This window comes from Eretmochelys imbricata, chromosome 10, assembly GCF_965152235.1.
Source record: "Eretmochelys imbricata isolate rEreImb1 chromosome 10, rEreImb1.hap1, whole genome shotgun sequence".
In the NCBI taxonomy this organism is placed as follows: Eukaryota; Metazoa; Chordata; order Testudines; family Cheloniidae; genus Eretmochelys; species Eretmochelys imbricata.
Genome location: NC_135581.1, coordinates 64,890,392 through 64,906,805, shown reverse-complemented (window position 1 = coordinate 64,906,805; position 16,414 = coordinate 64,890,392). Strand labels below are relative to the sequence as shown.

Sequence of the window (16,414 nt, the reverse complement as noted above, 5' to 3'; positions counted from 1 at the left end):
GGGGTTTCATGATGTGTTGGCTAGCCCTGTAGCCTGGAAAGTGAAACACAGTAGTCTGTCATGGATTAGGAATGATTATGTGCAAGGTTGGCTACATGTGACCAGGTGATTGGCAGGTCAGAAGTGGGGTCTGCTAGGATTTCAGTCAGGGCTAGATATGTAATGGGACTTGAATCTGTTTCCACGTGCCTGTTCCATTGCATCATTTTCCTGTGGGGATGTGTAGGGTGTATATATAGGGTGTTGGCTTTTCATGGTTTGGTATCCATGTGTGTGTTATGGCTTCTGATTTTGTATTGGTGTCTTTTTTATTTCCTGTATTGCCTTGCCCATAGGACTGTACCTTTTGATTTGTGTCCATCTGCAGACAGTTTATTTGCTGCAGTTTACCATGTTAGGTCAGATGGGCAGTGCTCACCCAAAGATGGGTGAGTGGTAACCAGTGTATAGAAACTGCATGCTTAGTTGGAATGGGGCTGAAGGAAGAGTAACAGTGGCAGAATAGAGTCTGATTGTAGTAACCTGCTTGGAAGTTGAAGGGAGGTGCACAGGTTGCAGGAGGGAAGAGTTTGGAGAACGCACCAGGAAGCCAGTCTGTGTGCACATGGCTGGAATTGTAGCTGAAGTTGCGGCACCTCTGTTTATAGTTTTTAATAAAGACAGTCTAGTTTTAGAAACATGGAGGCCTCTCATTGTATTACCCAGCACGTGGTACATGAAATACTGATCATTCTTGGTTGGGGGCCAGTCTGCATGCTGCTTGCTAGATTCAGCTTGACTTCATGTGGTTGTCTCATTACCCAGGCAAAATACTCTGCATGGGGCTGAACACACCTATTCCGGGTAGTTTGGACCTGTATTTGGGCTCAGGGACCCTGGCAATTTGATGTAGGCCTACGTCCTTATAAGCCTCTTTTGAGGAAGTAGGAGGGACATTTGGCTTGGGCTGCCTACCTGCCCTCTTACATTGGCTGTTGTTGAATAAAGTTGCAGCCGTTGTTTTCTGCTCAGGTTGATTTGTCCCCTCATTGGCATGCTGCTATTCAGCAAAAGTGTTGCTTAGTTAGTACAAAGAGTGTCTTGTTTGTTATGACTTGTGTTCCATATTTAACTCTGTATGGACTTTAATGGGGTCATTTTGGACACATCTGTGCATTTAGATGCATCTGATTACTAGCACATTGACAACATGGGGACCTAACAAAAGCACTGTTGAACTGTATGCATAACAAAGCCAAAGAGAACTCCTTTCCATCTAAATGAATTGAGAAAAGACACATGGGCCATGTCCTACCACTGTTTGGAAAAACTCTCATAAGAACTAGTGAACTTCGACTCATAGAGGCCCCCAGGAATCATTCTGGGGTGGGGGAGTAATTTGTATTCCTCCCACACCAAGCTGGAAGTGGGATCTTCTTCCCCTAAACCTTTAGATATCTGAAGATCCATGAGGAACCCTGGACACACAGAGGTGGTTGAGACATGTAGGTGAGAGTCTCCTGCATAGAACATTTTTTTTGTTTTGTTTTTGGTTTTTTGCTCGTCCCCATGTCTAAAGTGAACTGTGAAGTACCTTTCAATAGCTCTTCTTGAGAGCTCCAGCTCAGGCCAATTACTATGCTCTGTAATACCATTTGATGTCTTACAGGACATAAAACCTTAGGAGTAATATTCTCCCCTTGTTTGGTGGCTGGAAGTCACTTTGGGCCCATTCCTGGGTCAAACAGAATGGAATGCACCAAAGGTGAGAGATCCACCTGGATTGCACAGCTGCTGAGGCTAAACCACTTCTGAGGAGGAAGGAAGCACTCCCCAAATGAGTCCATATAATGTATATGTAGCCGCACATCCTTCCCCTGCCTCTTTTCCCAGGGCCACAAACTCATCTCAGACTGTCCTGTTTCATGTGGACCTCTTTGTTCTTGGATTGGGGAGGGAGGAGTGTGGAAAGCAGGTTCCTTTGTGACTGGACAGCAGTCTGCTAGAGAGAGATGCTGAATGGGAGCACGTGCCTCAAAGACAATGGGTTGATTGACAACTCCAAAGCTAAAGATGGTTGATTTCCCTTCCTGTGGCTGTTGGAGGTGGGATGGGTTTAGGGTGAACAGATGTCCTGATTTTATAGGGACAGTCCCGATTTTTGGGTCTTTTTTTCTTATATAGGCTCCTATTACCTCCCACCCCCTGTCCCGATTTTTCACACTTGCTGTGTGGTCACCCTCAATGGGCTAAAGTAGAGTGTCCACTAGCAGCAGCCCTTTCCCACTCCTCCATACCAGACATATTTAATTTACTTAAAAAACACAGGAACAGTATTGCTAACAGCAGGAACTCAAAAACCACAAGTCCTCTCACCCTTAGACTGGCCTAAAAATCACAGGGGTTGAGGAAGAAGTTCAGGCACATTTTCAAAGGCATGAACAGCAATTAGGTGCCTAGTTCCTATTAACTTTCAATGGCAGGGAGGTTCTCAAGGACCAGTTGTGCCTTTGAAAATCTCTCCCAAAATCATGCTGTGTGGGCCATCTGTCTGGATTTTGAGCTCCCCCTGCCTCTCCACTGCCCCCAACATGTTTTCAACTTGAAAATTCAACCTTCAGAGCATACGAAGTGTGTGCACACACATTCAGGTCCCCTTTCCCCTGTTCACCTGCTCCCTGACTTACTCCTTTCCCTTCCATTTCAGTGCCACCAACCCTTCCTGCCCCTCCTTGGCCGTCTCTCCCAGTCCCCCACTCTCCTGCTCCATGCCTCTCCGGCAACATCCTGCAGCTCCAATCCTCTGCCAGCTTCCAACAGGTGCTGCCAGTCTCTAGCCTGCAGGGGTAGGGTGGATTCCCTTGGACTCTTTCCGCCAACCCCTTCCCCCCCCACACACTCACCTTCATGCCCTGTGGTGGAGGTGAGACTACTGCTGCTGTCCTCAGAGAGAGGCTGCTCAGCTGTGCTGTGCTTTGCCTGCTCTACTCAGAGTACGCAAGATGTGTGCAAGCAGCCTCTAGCGGCCGAAGCGGGAAACGCCATGCAAATCCCGCAAAATTCCTGAGCTGCTTCTGTTTCCTTGTGAGACTGTAAGAGACTCCCACAATTGACCCCAATCACTAGCAACCAAAGTGTGAATATTGGCAATGGTGCGGAAACCTTGACCTAGTCCCTCCCTCTCTCCCCGGCTGGACCTACATCAGGGTGACTACAGACATCTGACTTGTCCCTAAAAGGTGAGGTGAGAGGAAGGATTTGAGGTATGCCGTCCCTTGAGCATGTCTATAGTTCTTGCTCATGGAATGCATGGGAGACCCTTCATTCCCTTTTATGGACCATGCTTGATTGGCCCAGGATGCCATTAGTTTCCATGGCATGCTGGGGCTCATGTGCTTCATACCACTGCATAAATTGGGTCTAGGGCTGGACCCACTGACATTAGCATGTAGAACAATGAGAGAATGTGCCTAAGAATTTTCCATTCTATGGCTAAGTGGTGAGAACAATGCATGGCTGTCAGGTCAGATGAATCTGTCCCTGCAAAATGATGACAGAAAGATTCCGTGAACCAGTGTAGCAGAGTCCCCATGATGTCAAATACCATCACCCAATTGCTGTATTTTAGTGGGCACAGTGTGATCGGAGCTGGGGTTTGCAGGATGTTCCTTGTTGCTGAAGGAAAGATCTTGTAGGTCATTTGAGCTCCTGACATGCGCATTGGCCTCAGGACTGCAGAGCCCAGGACACCCCTGGAGCTACTAAGTCTGTTCTTTCCTCAGCTGAACTGAGCCAAGATTCTGGGACAGTAGTACCGTCCTGTGAGAGTGAGGAGTAATTATTGTGTTAAACTCACTGCACGGCACAGACATACCACACTCTCACACTACGGGGAAGAAAATCACACAGGATCTCTTATGACTGTCTGTGTCACACGTACATGTGCATGAAACATGGCACAAGATTTTGGTGACATGGGGCAGATGCTTAATATCTTCTTTATGGGATAATAAGCACTGTGGCTGAGCACTCTGGTTGTTTGTACTGAGACCTGAATGCTTTCATGGATTTCTCTTCTACACTGCTGTTATAAGTTTTCAACACACTCTCCCTCTCCCCCCCAGCCCCCAGGTGGACCAAGATCTTAGTTAGACAAAGCACAATGATAAAAATGTCTCATTTTGCTTGAGGATAATAATTGGCAAAACTAGTTTAATTAGCAGTGGGATGTGTGAAAATCAGCTGTCATGGAAATACATGATTTTTAAAGCTCTAGTTCATTGCTTCACAGTTTTGTTGGAGTTGAGGGAGTAGGTTAAGCCTGGACTAAAACTTCAGGTCCAAGTCAACAGTCAGTGGAGCTACCCATCAGCTGTTAAATGGGCCCCACCGCAGGAAGCTGGGGAGCTCTGCACACAGATAGGCACACGCAGGTGTCTGCAAAGCCATTTTACAGTAAGAGGTAATGTTATGATTATAGATGGCTTTAAACAGGGTAATAAGGCCAACCCTGCATACACTTAGAATTCTTCAGTGGCATTTACTGGCATATTGGATAAACTTTAACACATTGAACGAAATTTGTAAAGGCCAGGCATTTTTAACTGCATGTGTGAATGTGAACACTTAGCCAAAGACCTCATTTCCGTTCATAATTAAGTACCATGTTTAAGTGGTCAATTTTGTTTCTGCAATTACTTTTGGGTGCAGTGTTTGCAGGCACCAACTTTGCTCAGAGAAGGAGGAGACTGGATGGAGGCCCCTTTAAAAATCTGGCCTGTTGTATTCGTTTGATTTTTATCTTTGGCACCAGGAAACTGCCTTTTTACATGAAGCATATGCCAACTGTTGGAGCTAAGGAATTAAGAAAAACCATTCTTAACATCAACAAACTTTTCCTTGAAAATAAGAGTACAGGTGCATTTTTTTGTGGTAGGGGAGAATGGGGAGCAGAGAGGTTAGAGATTTCACCCTGTACTGTATCTGATCATTACAACATCCTTCCCCTTGTCCAGTTTAACTAACTGCTTTTTCTCCATCTCAGTTCAGTCTTTATCTGGCAAGCAAACTGTCTCTGCTACTCTCTCAGCCTTACTCTGCCCACTCTGTCTAGCCTCTGTCTAATTTATTCCAAACCCACGCTTGATTCATCCCTGGGAAACGCCAGCTTTGACTAGTGTATGGCAGTGCTCCTGGCAGATTGTCTGTCTGTGGTACATCTCCCAGCAGTGCCAGCAACTCTCATGCACAGATGGGCAGTGTCTTCCCCAGTAATGAGCTGTGTTTTCTGTGAAGGGTCATGGCCAGGGCAACTGGGGGATGTGAACATTCAGCACCACCCCGGGAAGATTTCACCCTGGGGCTCCTACACCAGTCTGGCTACATTTCAGATCTGCCTTCCCCCGTCAAAACCTATAGGAAGGGCAGCAGTGTACATGCCACCAACCTTTTCCTGGAATCGAATTCTCCCCACTCCTGCTGCTGCCTCATTAAGGGAAACTCTTCCCTTTCCCCAGCTCCTGTCACACTATTCGGCAGTCATAGTGCTTGGGTGATGGTGCTTGATATTGGAGTGACTCTGCTACACTGGTTCATGGAATCTTCCTGTCTCTTACGAATTCTCAAACAGATTCTCTGTAAGCAAGTTCCATTCTGAAAAAAAGCAGGCAGCCGCTCCCAGGCGATATTTCAGGGTGAAGCTGAAGTGGCAAAGGAGGAACTGGTTGATGAAAGGAAGACAAAACAGTGGGACAGTGCTGCACAGTGTAGAGATGTAGCAGAACTAGCAGATAGTATAATACAGGACTTCATTGATGATGGGTCACTGAACAATCATGGCTATCAGAATAAGCTGATACTAGGGTAGTATTAATGAAACAAAAGAACAATTCATGAATGCCTAATGTATCATAATTATGGATGTACATCATATATGTTGTGCATGCATAATCATGATTGGAGGGGCACTGGCTAGAGGGTCACTGATTTGCTGCTTCTCTTCTAGACCTGTGTTAAAATTGTGAAGAAGCAGCACTGTATATCTGTGCCCAGGTCCTTGCACGTGCACCAAGTCTGAGGCTTTGATGCAAGGTAGTTCTGTGGGGATGATGGGCGAAGGAACCTTCACTTCGCAGTAGAAATGCTCTGCTGTTGCACCCCTCCACAGAGGTCAATTGTGTCTACATAGCAGTGTGTCTATCAGCTCTGCCCCTGCCTCTTGTCTTTTTGCCACTGCTTTACCTCCATCCGACCCCAATCCAGTTGTAGAAGGAGTCACCACAGAACCAGATTTGGTTGTACGCAGTATGGGAGGACTCCATGTATTGGCCCAAATCCTGTACCTTCTCTTTCCAGACTAGTTCTGCTGTGTCTCTGTCCTGGCAGTTTCTCAGAGGTGGGAGCAGGATTGGGCTCACAGATACCATCACAGAGATCTGAGGTTGCTTTTCGTATGTACCTAAGTCTCTTATTAAAAATCCTTTAATTCCATCTTTTCACATGTTAGGAGTGCATATCTTTGCAGCCAGTCCACAGTACTAAATATGTTGCAAAAAGCGAGAATAACTGTCAGCATTTGCCTGCTTAGAACAATTATGACAAATTCCAGAAGGCTTTCAGAAACAGGAAGATTAAGCAGCAAGAGATGGCAGATGGATTTTAATGTGGACCATGATTTCCTTTTCCCTCCAAAACATCTCCCCATCCACCCATATATTTTCCCCAGACAACAGGAGTGTTTTTGTCCTCTTCTGTGAGAAAAAAGTTATTTTAAAACCAGTTTAAACAGTGAAGAGTTCAGTGTCTAGGGTAGAGATGACTGAGTTGCCATCAAGCCATTTCTGACTCTAAGTGCCTGTGGCCTACTGATCTTTTTGATTCTACACAACTAAAATGCCAGATAAATTTTCATAGTTTAAGGGCATATTGGCAAAAATAATCCATTTCTCATATTTACTGATGGGGTTTGAAATTCATTGATCCTCTGAGAAATGAGACCTGGGAACCATCCTGGTTAACTCAGTGAAGATTTGGTGGTCTAAATCCAGTTTTAGTTGACAAACGTTCATATCCAAGTAACGTCAGTGGGAAGCAGAGCTCTTGAAGGATCAAATCCCCCCCACAGAGGTCTGAACACAGCTGAGATATGTGGATAGGGCACTGTGGCTTGCTCTGCTGCCTACCATGTTCTAGTTCAGGCCTCTCCAGTCTTTTCATTGAGCTACTTTGTTGCATTTTAGATCTCTTAAGTTTTATATTAGTCCAATGTAATGAGCTTAGGTGTTGTTAATGATGTGTGGTAGGAGGTTACTGTCCAAAATTCTAGGGTGAGATTTTTTTATTGAAAGACAAATGTATCTATCCAACGCTCTAGGCATCTTTCATAGAAATTTACCTAATATGTACACAAAACTGACAGCACTGGTGATGCTGAAGGCATCTGACTTCTATGCAATTAACAATATTTGCCACTACTCCCATGACATATTGAGTCTGTTGCTTCACAGAGTGCCTGCTGAGGATGGTGAGCAATGAAGCCTCAAGTCCAGTGTTAGATGGGGCGTGTTCCCTTTCTTGCTAACCACATACATACATCCTGCATTCTTTAATGATATTGTTATCGAAATGGCCTTCTTTGAGCTACTGTCTTCAAGCATCAGACGCAAAAGTATCACCAGGCCTGTCATCTCATGTATCAGTTAATGGAAACTGAAAGAGAAAAACATTCATACACATTTATCAGTTTTCCAGGAGATGACTAACATCTTTTGACAATAATTCAACTCATCTCGCTACTGCATTTTCACCCGCATGTTATTAATTGAAGACAGAATTTGTTTATTTTGGAAGTCTTTGAACAAAGCTGTGGGCTTCAGTCATGGCTTTTTTCACCACCATGCGATCAGGGAAAGCCTTCTTTATGGTTTGCGAGTATATAAGTAACTCTGAAAAATGCAGCCTCTTCCGTGTCTCCCCTCCTCCCCCCACACTGTTTTTTAAGGCTTTGAAAATATGGTAGTCTAAGTTTTCAAAATGCATGTGCTCTCTTTGGGCCAGATTCTGCCATCCTTACTTATGCTGGGTGGGTGGTTGCATTGACTTTGATGGGACTCCTTGAGGGGGAAGTAAGAATAGCAGAATATAACCCTGAATTTGAAGATTTTGGGGTAGTCTTCATGTTTCTCATGAGGTGTGGTGAAGCTGACCGTCCAAATCACCCTCTTTGCCAATAGCAGCTTTGGGGTGATGTATGAGCTGCCCATGCTGGCTTTTTTTCTTTTGTACATAAACTCTTATATTCCCACTCTGATTAATTATATTTATTTAAAAGGGTAGTACTCAAACTGTGCTAGGTGCAATAGAGACACAGGAAGATGCAGTCTCTGCCTTGAAAAATTTACAGTCTGGAAGGTAAGAGCTAGACAAAAGGGGGATGAGATACAATATAAGCAGTAGAGTAGCTCCCTTTTGTGTGTATAAATTCATGAAAATGGTGCATTTTCTGCTTCTTTTCCAGAATACAGCTAAGTCATTTGTGCTTTAGTGGGTTGTCTGGCTGACTTCCCCCCCCCCCTTTTTCCCCCTCCGTCATTCAGACTTGTTCAGTTTCCCAATTTGTCTGGGAGACTCTTGATTTTCTGTTCTCTGTGCTGTGTTCCTGAGCAGCGGCTTCATTCTCCCAACTGGAGACATTGCAGACTTGTGAGAGAGGCATTCTACGCAGTCCTCTCTAGATGAGGACTGGCTACAGAGATCATATCTACAGCATAGCACCAACCTGCTGTACTCATATTGGTATAGGGTAATGCAGTGCAGAGTGATGTAGGGGGTCACTCTAGCCATGCTTCTATGGCTGTGGATGTGTTGGTGACCATGCTCTAGGCAGAGGAAAACTGGGGGATGTAGTGAGGAGGGATGTGGGGAACCAGAGCATGAGGGGGGGATATATGGAGGACCCAGACTAGGGAGAAGGGGGACATTTGAGCAGAGGAAACTGGGCTGGGGGATTGGGTGGGAAACTTAAGGAGGCAAATGATAGGTTTGAAAGGGAAGAGCGAGGAATTGAAGGATTTGATGGTAATGAGCATTTATGTAAAAGAAGCAATGCATGCTCGCTGAAAATGGAAGCAGGCCAGAATATCAGCCAAAGCCCATAGCTGTGCTCATATCTGACTGCTTCTCTAGCTCACCTCTCTGGCGTTTCCCTCTCTGTGTCCTGGCTGCTCCTCCATTTCATCTGTTGACTGTGGTGAGGGAGGGTAGCTGGATGAGCAGCAGAGGAGACCTTCACTACTCTGTCCACTTCACAGTGCCCTCTGCAAGGAGAGAGGAGCTGCTGTAGCTCTTCCTTCAATCTCTCTTGCAGGCTGCGGGGGCTGCCATCGATATACCTCCCCTCCCATCCGCAGTGGATGTGATCGTAGGCCTGGGGAGTGAGGCAGAGGCAAGGAGAACTTCATCCCACCTCAGGCCTGGGGAGAGAGGGGGCCAGCCACTGGAGATCTTCATTTTCAACCCCTGGGGGGCTGTGTATGTGTGTGCTGTTCCCTCCCTTCCCCACTATCAGCTGCAATAGGAGCAGGAGTAAAAAGAGTCTCTCTGCCTTCTGTTGTACCTTCCTTTGCCATAGAGGCAGCAGGAGGTGATGCAGAGAGAGAGAAATCTGCTAATTCCACTGGTGCTGCTGGATGGGGAGAGAGGGAAGAGCTGACAGGGAGCTACTTGAGAAGGCTTCATAAGCTACCGGAAGATCACAGCCCACTTGCTGCAGACCCCTTCTTTGGAAAGAGGACTGCAGGGTCCAGGACTGTCCTAGCACCTTTCCCAGCACTAAATTCACTTGGAACTTCTTCCCCTCCCCAAATGCCCCCCCCCCACAGAAAATAGGATGATGTAGTTTTGTAAATTTACAGTGGTACACCCTCATCTACACAACAGTGTCTATCTCTGGTAAGCTAGAAAGTTGTCTGATGGGTGCATTATAAATATCTGGATAGATAGTTATGATGAGGTATAATAAAGACTTGGATTGTTTAGTTTCCAAAGTAGAAGAGAGATGGAGCGAGCGGCTTAACAGAGGTAGTCAGAGTCATTAGGTTTGTAAGTGTAGAATTTCTCAGTGCCTCCTTTTTACACTGTTCCATGATACGAGAACAAGAGGACGCTCTGTGAAAATTAACGGCGGTAAGTTTAGGATGTATTTCTTTATGAAGTGTACAATCTGTGAGCTGGGAAAGTCACTTCCAGAGTAGGTCACCAAGATGAACACTGGGTTGAGGGGAGGGAGAAATTGGGTAATTTTATTATTATTTGAACCACTTGTAGCTATACAAAATGAGGCCATAATAATATAACTGAATGGCCTGCTTCAGTGTATAAGCATGGTTTCCCACTGGGGTCTGGCATGTGTGTTCCCCTATAGACAGCATTACATTTCCTAGCTGCATTAAAAGGATTTCTTTTCCCTTGAACACTGAGTGTTGCCCAGTGTTGGAAGAAGAATATGGAAACTTCTTTGTTCTTAAAAAGACACCTATTTCAATCAAAAGTAAAGACCTTCTATAAGTTACCTTTTCATAAAAATGCATTCTCCATGTAACGCCAGTCAGAGAAATTGTTATATTCCTTAGCGTTGTGCCTCATAATGCATCATTCGTGGCTGTAACCAATAATTTCAAAAAATTATTCGAAAACATTGTGCTTTGAACGTGTATTTGTTAAAAGCTAATGTTTCTCTATAGCCTCTGACTATATGACCTTGTGACTGTGCTATAACAAAAACATTAACTGGTTGACAATAATAAGTGATCTTAAAATATAGTATATTTAAAAAAGAAACCTGGTGAATTTGCTCCATTTCATAACTTGCCGTGGACAACAAACAGTTTATTGTACTATATATCTTATCTGTTTTTATAGATGTATACTTTAATCAAAAAGTGTTACTTAAATATGAGCTTTTGTCCCTCTTACATTTTTTCTTTACCTTCAAAATAAATGTTACAGTCGTTTGTTATAATTTTGTTTCATTATCCCAAGTTACTGCTTATGAAGTAAGATGTGTAATTCAGTTGCCCTCTTTAAATTTGATTGTACTGAGGGAAGGGTAGGAAAGGGAAGAATATGACTGGCATATCTAGACTATTGACATGGCTTCTTCAGTATAAGCAGGTGAAAAGCAAGACTTACATAACTTTATAGGCCTTGATCTATATATTTAGATGCAGTGACCAAAATTGGCCAGGAACGTAAGTGATTGCAATCAATGGAGTTGTGTCCACTTAAATCATTGATTAATTTAGTCCAACCTATGTATTACTATCACAACATTACAGAAGATAAAGTAGACTAGATTCTAATCTCATTCAATTATTGTATTTATTCTATGGTATTTATTACTGTAGTATCTGAGTGTCTCATAATGTTAATGAATTTTAGGCTCACAACTCAGGAATCCTTATCCCCATTTTATAAATAGACAGACTGATGCACACAGGGTAATGTTACGCAGGCCATCTGTGGCAGAGCTGAGAATTGAACACTGATCTCCTCACTAGAGCTGGTCAGAAACTACGATTTTTCTGTCAAAAAATGCAAACTTGTTGAAATTGAAACATTCTGAAGGAACATGCCAAGTTTGATGAAATTCCAGTGGAAACCAGGAGGTTTCCAATGGGATCCTGCTTGCCACGCAGGTTTCAAAAAGCCAGGTCCCAGCTGCTTCTGTTGGGGTTCCCAAGGCTTCTCACATCATTGGCTCCAGGGCAGTTAGCTCCCCAGGTCCCATTTTGGATTTATTTTTCATTATTAATTTTTACATTTCACAATTTCCCATGGAACAGGAGTTCCAGTTTCTGTCTAGCTTTATTCCTGACTCTTAACCTGTGTCTTAACCACAAGACCATCTACTTACTCTGGATTTACACTGCTCTAATTGGTGTAACTGAGATCAAAATTTGGCCCAGTGTGTAACTGTTGTCTTGTGGCCTTATGCTTAGAGGTTATCACCAACCAAAACTGGATACTGTCAATTTATGTTTCCAGCTGTAACAGGTACCAACAATGCCACCCAGTCTGTATTAATAAGTTCCATTATTTCGTCAGACAGGAGAAGGTGAAAGGAAATCTCACTTGCCTGGTTCCCAGTCTTGCTTTGGCATGAGATACTGGAGCAGTTTTGATTTGATGAGAGGGGAACTCCTAGGAAGTGACATGGTTGTAGTCCTGGAGAATGTAGCTGAAACAATTACAATTTAGTATGTTGAAAATATATGAATGGGGAGTTTTAAAACCTGTAAAAGCAGTTAGAAAAAAGAGCAGTGAGATGTTCTGAGAAACGGGGCCCAATTATACAGCCCGTACTTACCTTGCTGAGCATGGAGCCATTGACCCCAAACGTACTGAAGTTGATGAGAGTGTTGCCATAGATTGCATTGGGCTTTGGGTCAGGTCCTTAATCACCAGAGTGATGCCATTGAAGTTGGTGAAATAATAATACATAAGATTCTATTAATAATGCATATCACTAGGTAAATATAAGGCAGTAATATCACTGGGACATACACACAAATGTTTATAAATATCAAAGAAATTTGGAAATCTGTGCTTGAGTTGTCTCACCATGCAGGGCAGATGTTTACTTAGACATGGTAATACTATGGCTGAAGAACTTTCTGTATCTATATTTCATAGTAAAAAAAATCTAAACAAGGTCAAACGATGTCCTAAAAATAAAAACAAGCATTTAATCTGTCTGTATGTTAGAGTGTATACGAAGGAACCCATATTTACCAAGGTCTAGATTTTGGCATACTTTACTCCAGCTGCGTTGCCTGAGTAAGGGTTGTAGGATCTGTCCCCTAGTAAGGTTATGGTACATAAAAGAAAAGGAAGATCTATTTTCTTGCATTTGGAGCTATATCATGTTAGTCTTCCTTACAGGAGGCGTTCCATTGAGTGGGACTACACATGGGAGTAAAACGAAGATTTGATCCGAGAGAGACACAGAATGGTGGTTTCAACTTGTGTATTTTCACTGACTTAGAAATATGACACTGCAGGGCCCAATCCTGCAAACTTCTATTGCAAAACTTATCTACCACTCACTTTAAAGGTATTACTGCTTGGAAGTATGAGTTTGAAGGATTGACCCCACTGGTTCCTATATCTAAGAATTGAGTAGCAATAATAGGTTCTGAGTATACCAGATGCCTTAGTATTTAGTTCACAGGCACTTCAGCTCACTAGAGCACACACATTTTAATTTTTTTTGCTAACGACACATTTTTACTATATACATATTTACATGCATTGGCTTTCTAATTTTGTCTAATGTAATAGTTTGCATTCCTGTTATTCTGGTCAAAATAGGAGTAGTATAGCATGTTAGAGCTGGAAAAGGATATAGAAAAGTACATGAAGCTGCAAGGAGTCAGGCAGGAGTCATTCTGAGCGTGCTAGACTTTCTCTTTACTCAGTGATTGTAGGCTTGATCGCTCACTCCTTATTTCAGTGGGAGTTCTGCTGGCATGAGGAATGCAGGTTTGAACCCTGTATATGTTGTTCTGTTTCCTAAGTTAAATTAACAGTGTCCACATAAATACTCAGTAGCATCTGAGTTACCGGATCTGTTGCATTTTTTCTTTTGCTTTGAGTAGTTTTAATTATATTAATTAATTTCACATGTCTGCAATGTAATCTTTGGCATCACAAGAGGGTAGGCATCCCTAAAGCCAATAACTAGTATAAATACTTCCTGCTAAATAGGCATAGACCACTAGCAACATTTATCCTGAGATCCGATTCCCATAATGTATACTGCACTGATTTTATTTTTGACATTTTCAAATCTTGGTTATTAAAATGTATTTTGGAGAAAAACAAGAACCAATTTTTCTTCTAGACCCAATGTGTGTGGATCACGTTACAATGCCTACTGTTGCCCTGGATGGAAAACGCTACCTGGTGGAAATCAGTGCATAGTCCGTAAGTTACTGTCATTGAACATTATGGCCAAGATTTATCTTTTCTCATTGCATTGTGTGCGTGTTTGTCTTGACTGTGCAGAACTGAATTTATTGCTGGTATCAGTTCAGTACCTGTCATACTGCATTTATTTACTATTTTAACGTATGCAAGATAATATAAAACCCCCTCTGAGCTACAGTACAGCATGTATATAGTTGATGTATTGGAAATATTTGGACAAGGGAGTCCCACAGATATGTTCCTCTTGAGTTTGTGGTAAATCCCCTAAACCAAGCGATGTTCAGGCGCTTCAGGAGTTAGGAGCTATGGAATCCGTTCCTTTGTTTCCCCATTTAAACACAAATGCTTTTTCATAATCTAGGAGGGAGACAACACCACATGGCAAAGGAATTTATGCTATGTGTAAGTGCTGGACCTCTTTATACTTTAGTCCTGAAATATACGTAGGGGGTATAAAATATATCTACAACTATAGGTTTCTGTATGTGTATATTTGTGTAAAAGTGTGTCATACCAGCAACAGCTGTCAGAGGTGTTTTGACTGTGGATGACAGAGACCGGGAGAGTAATTTCTGAGGTGACAACTACATTGCTGTGTACATCTCTGGTGCAGGCCTGCACTCCCATCAGCCCCATTCTTCACTAGTGATGCAGTAGGCAACACCATGGTCACATGGCTCCTAAGGCGTGTCCCCTTTTGGGCACCTAGTACTACAGGTGGTTCTAATGCCTGACCATGCCTTGTTCTCAGGGAGCAAGAGTCTGGCTGTCCGCTACAAATAATGGGACTGGCCCCCTTTGCTCTCTGTTCCCACCACAGAATCTGCCTTCTGTGTGCCGAGATTTTGTTTGCAGTGTTATTGTAACTGTGTTGGTCCTAGGATATTAGAGAGAAAAGGTGAGTGAGAGAATATCATCTATTGCATAAGGAGAGGGCTGGACACTTCAGGGCAGATGGTTTTGGGGAAAATTGGGACTGGGAGTGTGTTGGGGTCACCCTGCAAATAGTAACCAAAGTGGGCAGAAGCCAGGGCGGGGTTCTTGTGCCATAGGCAGGCTTCTGGAGTTAGAGGTGTGACCTGCATGTTTCTCTGCGAGCTATGGGTGTCCAGGTTGGTCCAATTAAAGATATTACCTCACCCACCTTGTCTCTGTAGATATTTTAGTAATTCTACTCTATTTGTGTTGTGAATCAGGTGCCTTTTGTGTTTTTATGGCTTTTTTAAAAAACGTATTTTAAAGCCTCTCTTATTTTATTTATAGCAATTTGCAGACATTCCTGTGGGGATGGATTTTGTTCAAGACCGAACATGTGCACATGTCCAAATGGCCAGATAGCACCTTCCTGTGGTTCAAAGTCAAGTAAGTATTTTGCTGTACCTTCTGTTCCTGTTTGCAGTCGATCAAGCTATCAGCAGTCAATAATGTTTCAGACAACTAACCTCTGAATCACTAGAATTGCTTACCACAGCCAAGAAGGCCTAGTCCCCTGTGATGAAAACTGAACAATGACTCAGAAGCTAGCTATGGAAGATACTCCTTTTTGCCAAATTAAAACCAAATTAGTTGTATTAGAAACCATATTGGCTTGCCAGTAGTCACACTAATTCCAACATTTTTTACTTTCTGGAAAATTCCTCTTCTCTACTAAAAATGATGAAGTGGGTCATAGCCCATGAAAGCTTATCCCCAAATAGATTTGTTAGTCTCTAAGGTGCCACAAGGACTCCTCGTTTTTGCTGATACAGACTAACACGGCTACCCCTCTGAAACCTATCTTCTCTACTAGACACTAGACTTGCACACATCAACAGCACAAAATGCATCATGATAGACACGTCATTGCAGACAATGGGCCAAATTCTACTCACTTATATAACCCCAGTGAAGTCATATGGGGCATTGGTGGGCCAGATTCTGTTCTTATTTAGCTGGGTAATCCTACTGATTTCAGAGGGATTAACCAGGTGTAACAGAAAACAGAATGTGGCCATTTCCATTTAAATGCAATCAGCAGTCAGGCTCGGTGTCCACCTTCTGGGGCTGATCCTGAAGACCATATTCAGGTAAAAGTTGCATGGTTGTCACGAGTGTCTAAACCCGAAGTCAAAGGGAGCTGTGTCTGACTGAGGTCTGCAATAATATCTTGCCTGTTTGTGTTACAATACATTGAGTCTCCACTTTGTGGATATCTCTTCAGGATCCTCAGTGGGGGTTTTCAGGTTGGCACCTCTTCTTTCCTTTTGTTTTTAGAGGTGTAAGAGCTTTAATATTAGTTGAGCATTTCTGTCTGTGGTTTTAACATTTTTTTTCACATAGTAGCAGTAAAAGAAAATGTGGAATGTGAGTGAGGGACGTATTATAATAGCAAATGTTGTTCTTAATGGATCAAGCTCCCAAGTCCTTATTTTGGATTCTGTCATTCCTAGCAGGTAGAGCCCTGAGGGAT

General features: G+C 43.2%; 1 protein-coding gene across 1 annotated transcript in view; it reads left to right on the top strand.

The window, feature by feature from the left end:
* The window catches only part of FBN1 (fibrillin 1), a 217,390-nt gene that overhangs the window by 6,670 nt on the left and 194,306 nt on the right, over positions 1 to 16,414 (top strand). The window contains exons 2-3 of the mRNA XM_077829074.1: positions 13,880 to 13,962; positions 15,229 to 15,327. Coding sequence (XP_077685200.1) covers positions 13,880 to 13,962; positions 15,229 to 15,327 — 182 coding nt within the window. The remainder of the gene's footprint in view (positions 1 to 13,879; positions 13,963 to 15,228; positions 15,328 to 16,414) is intronic.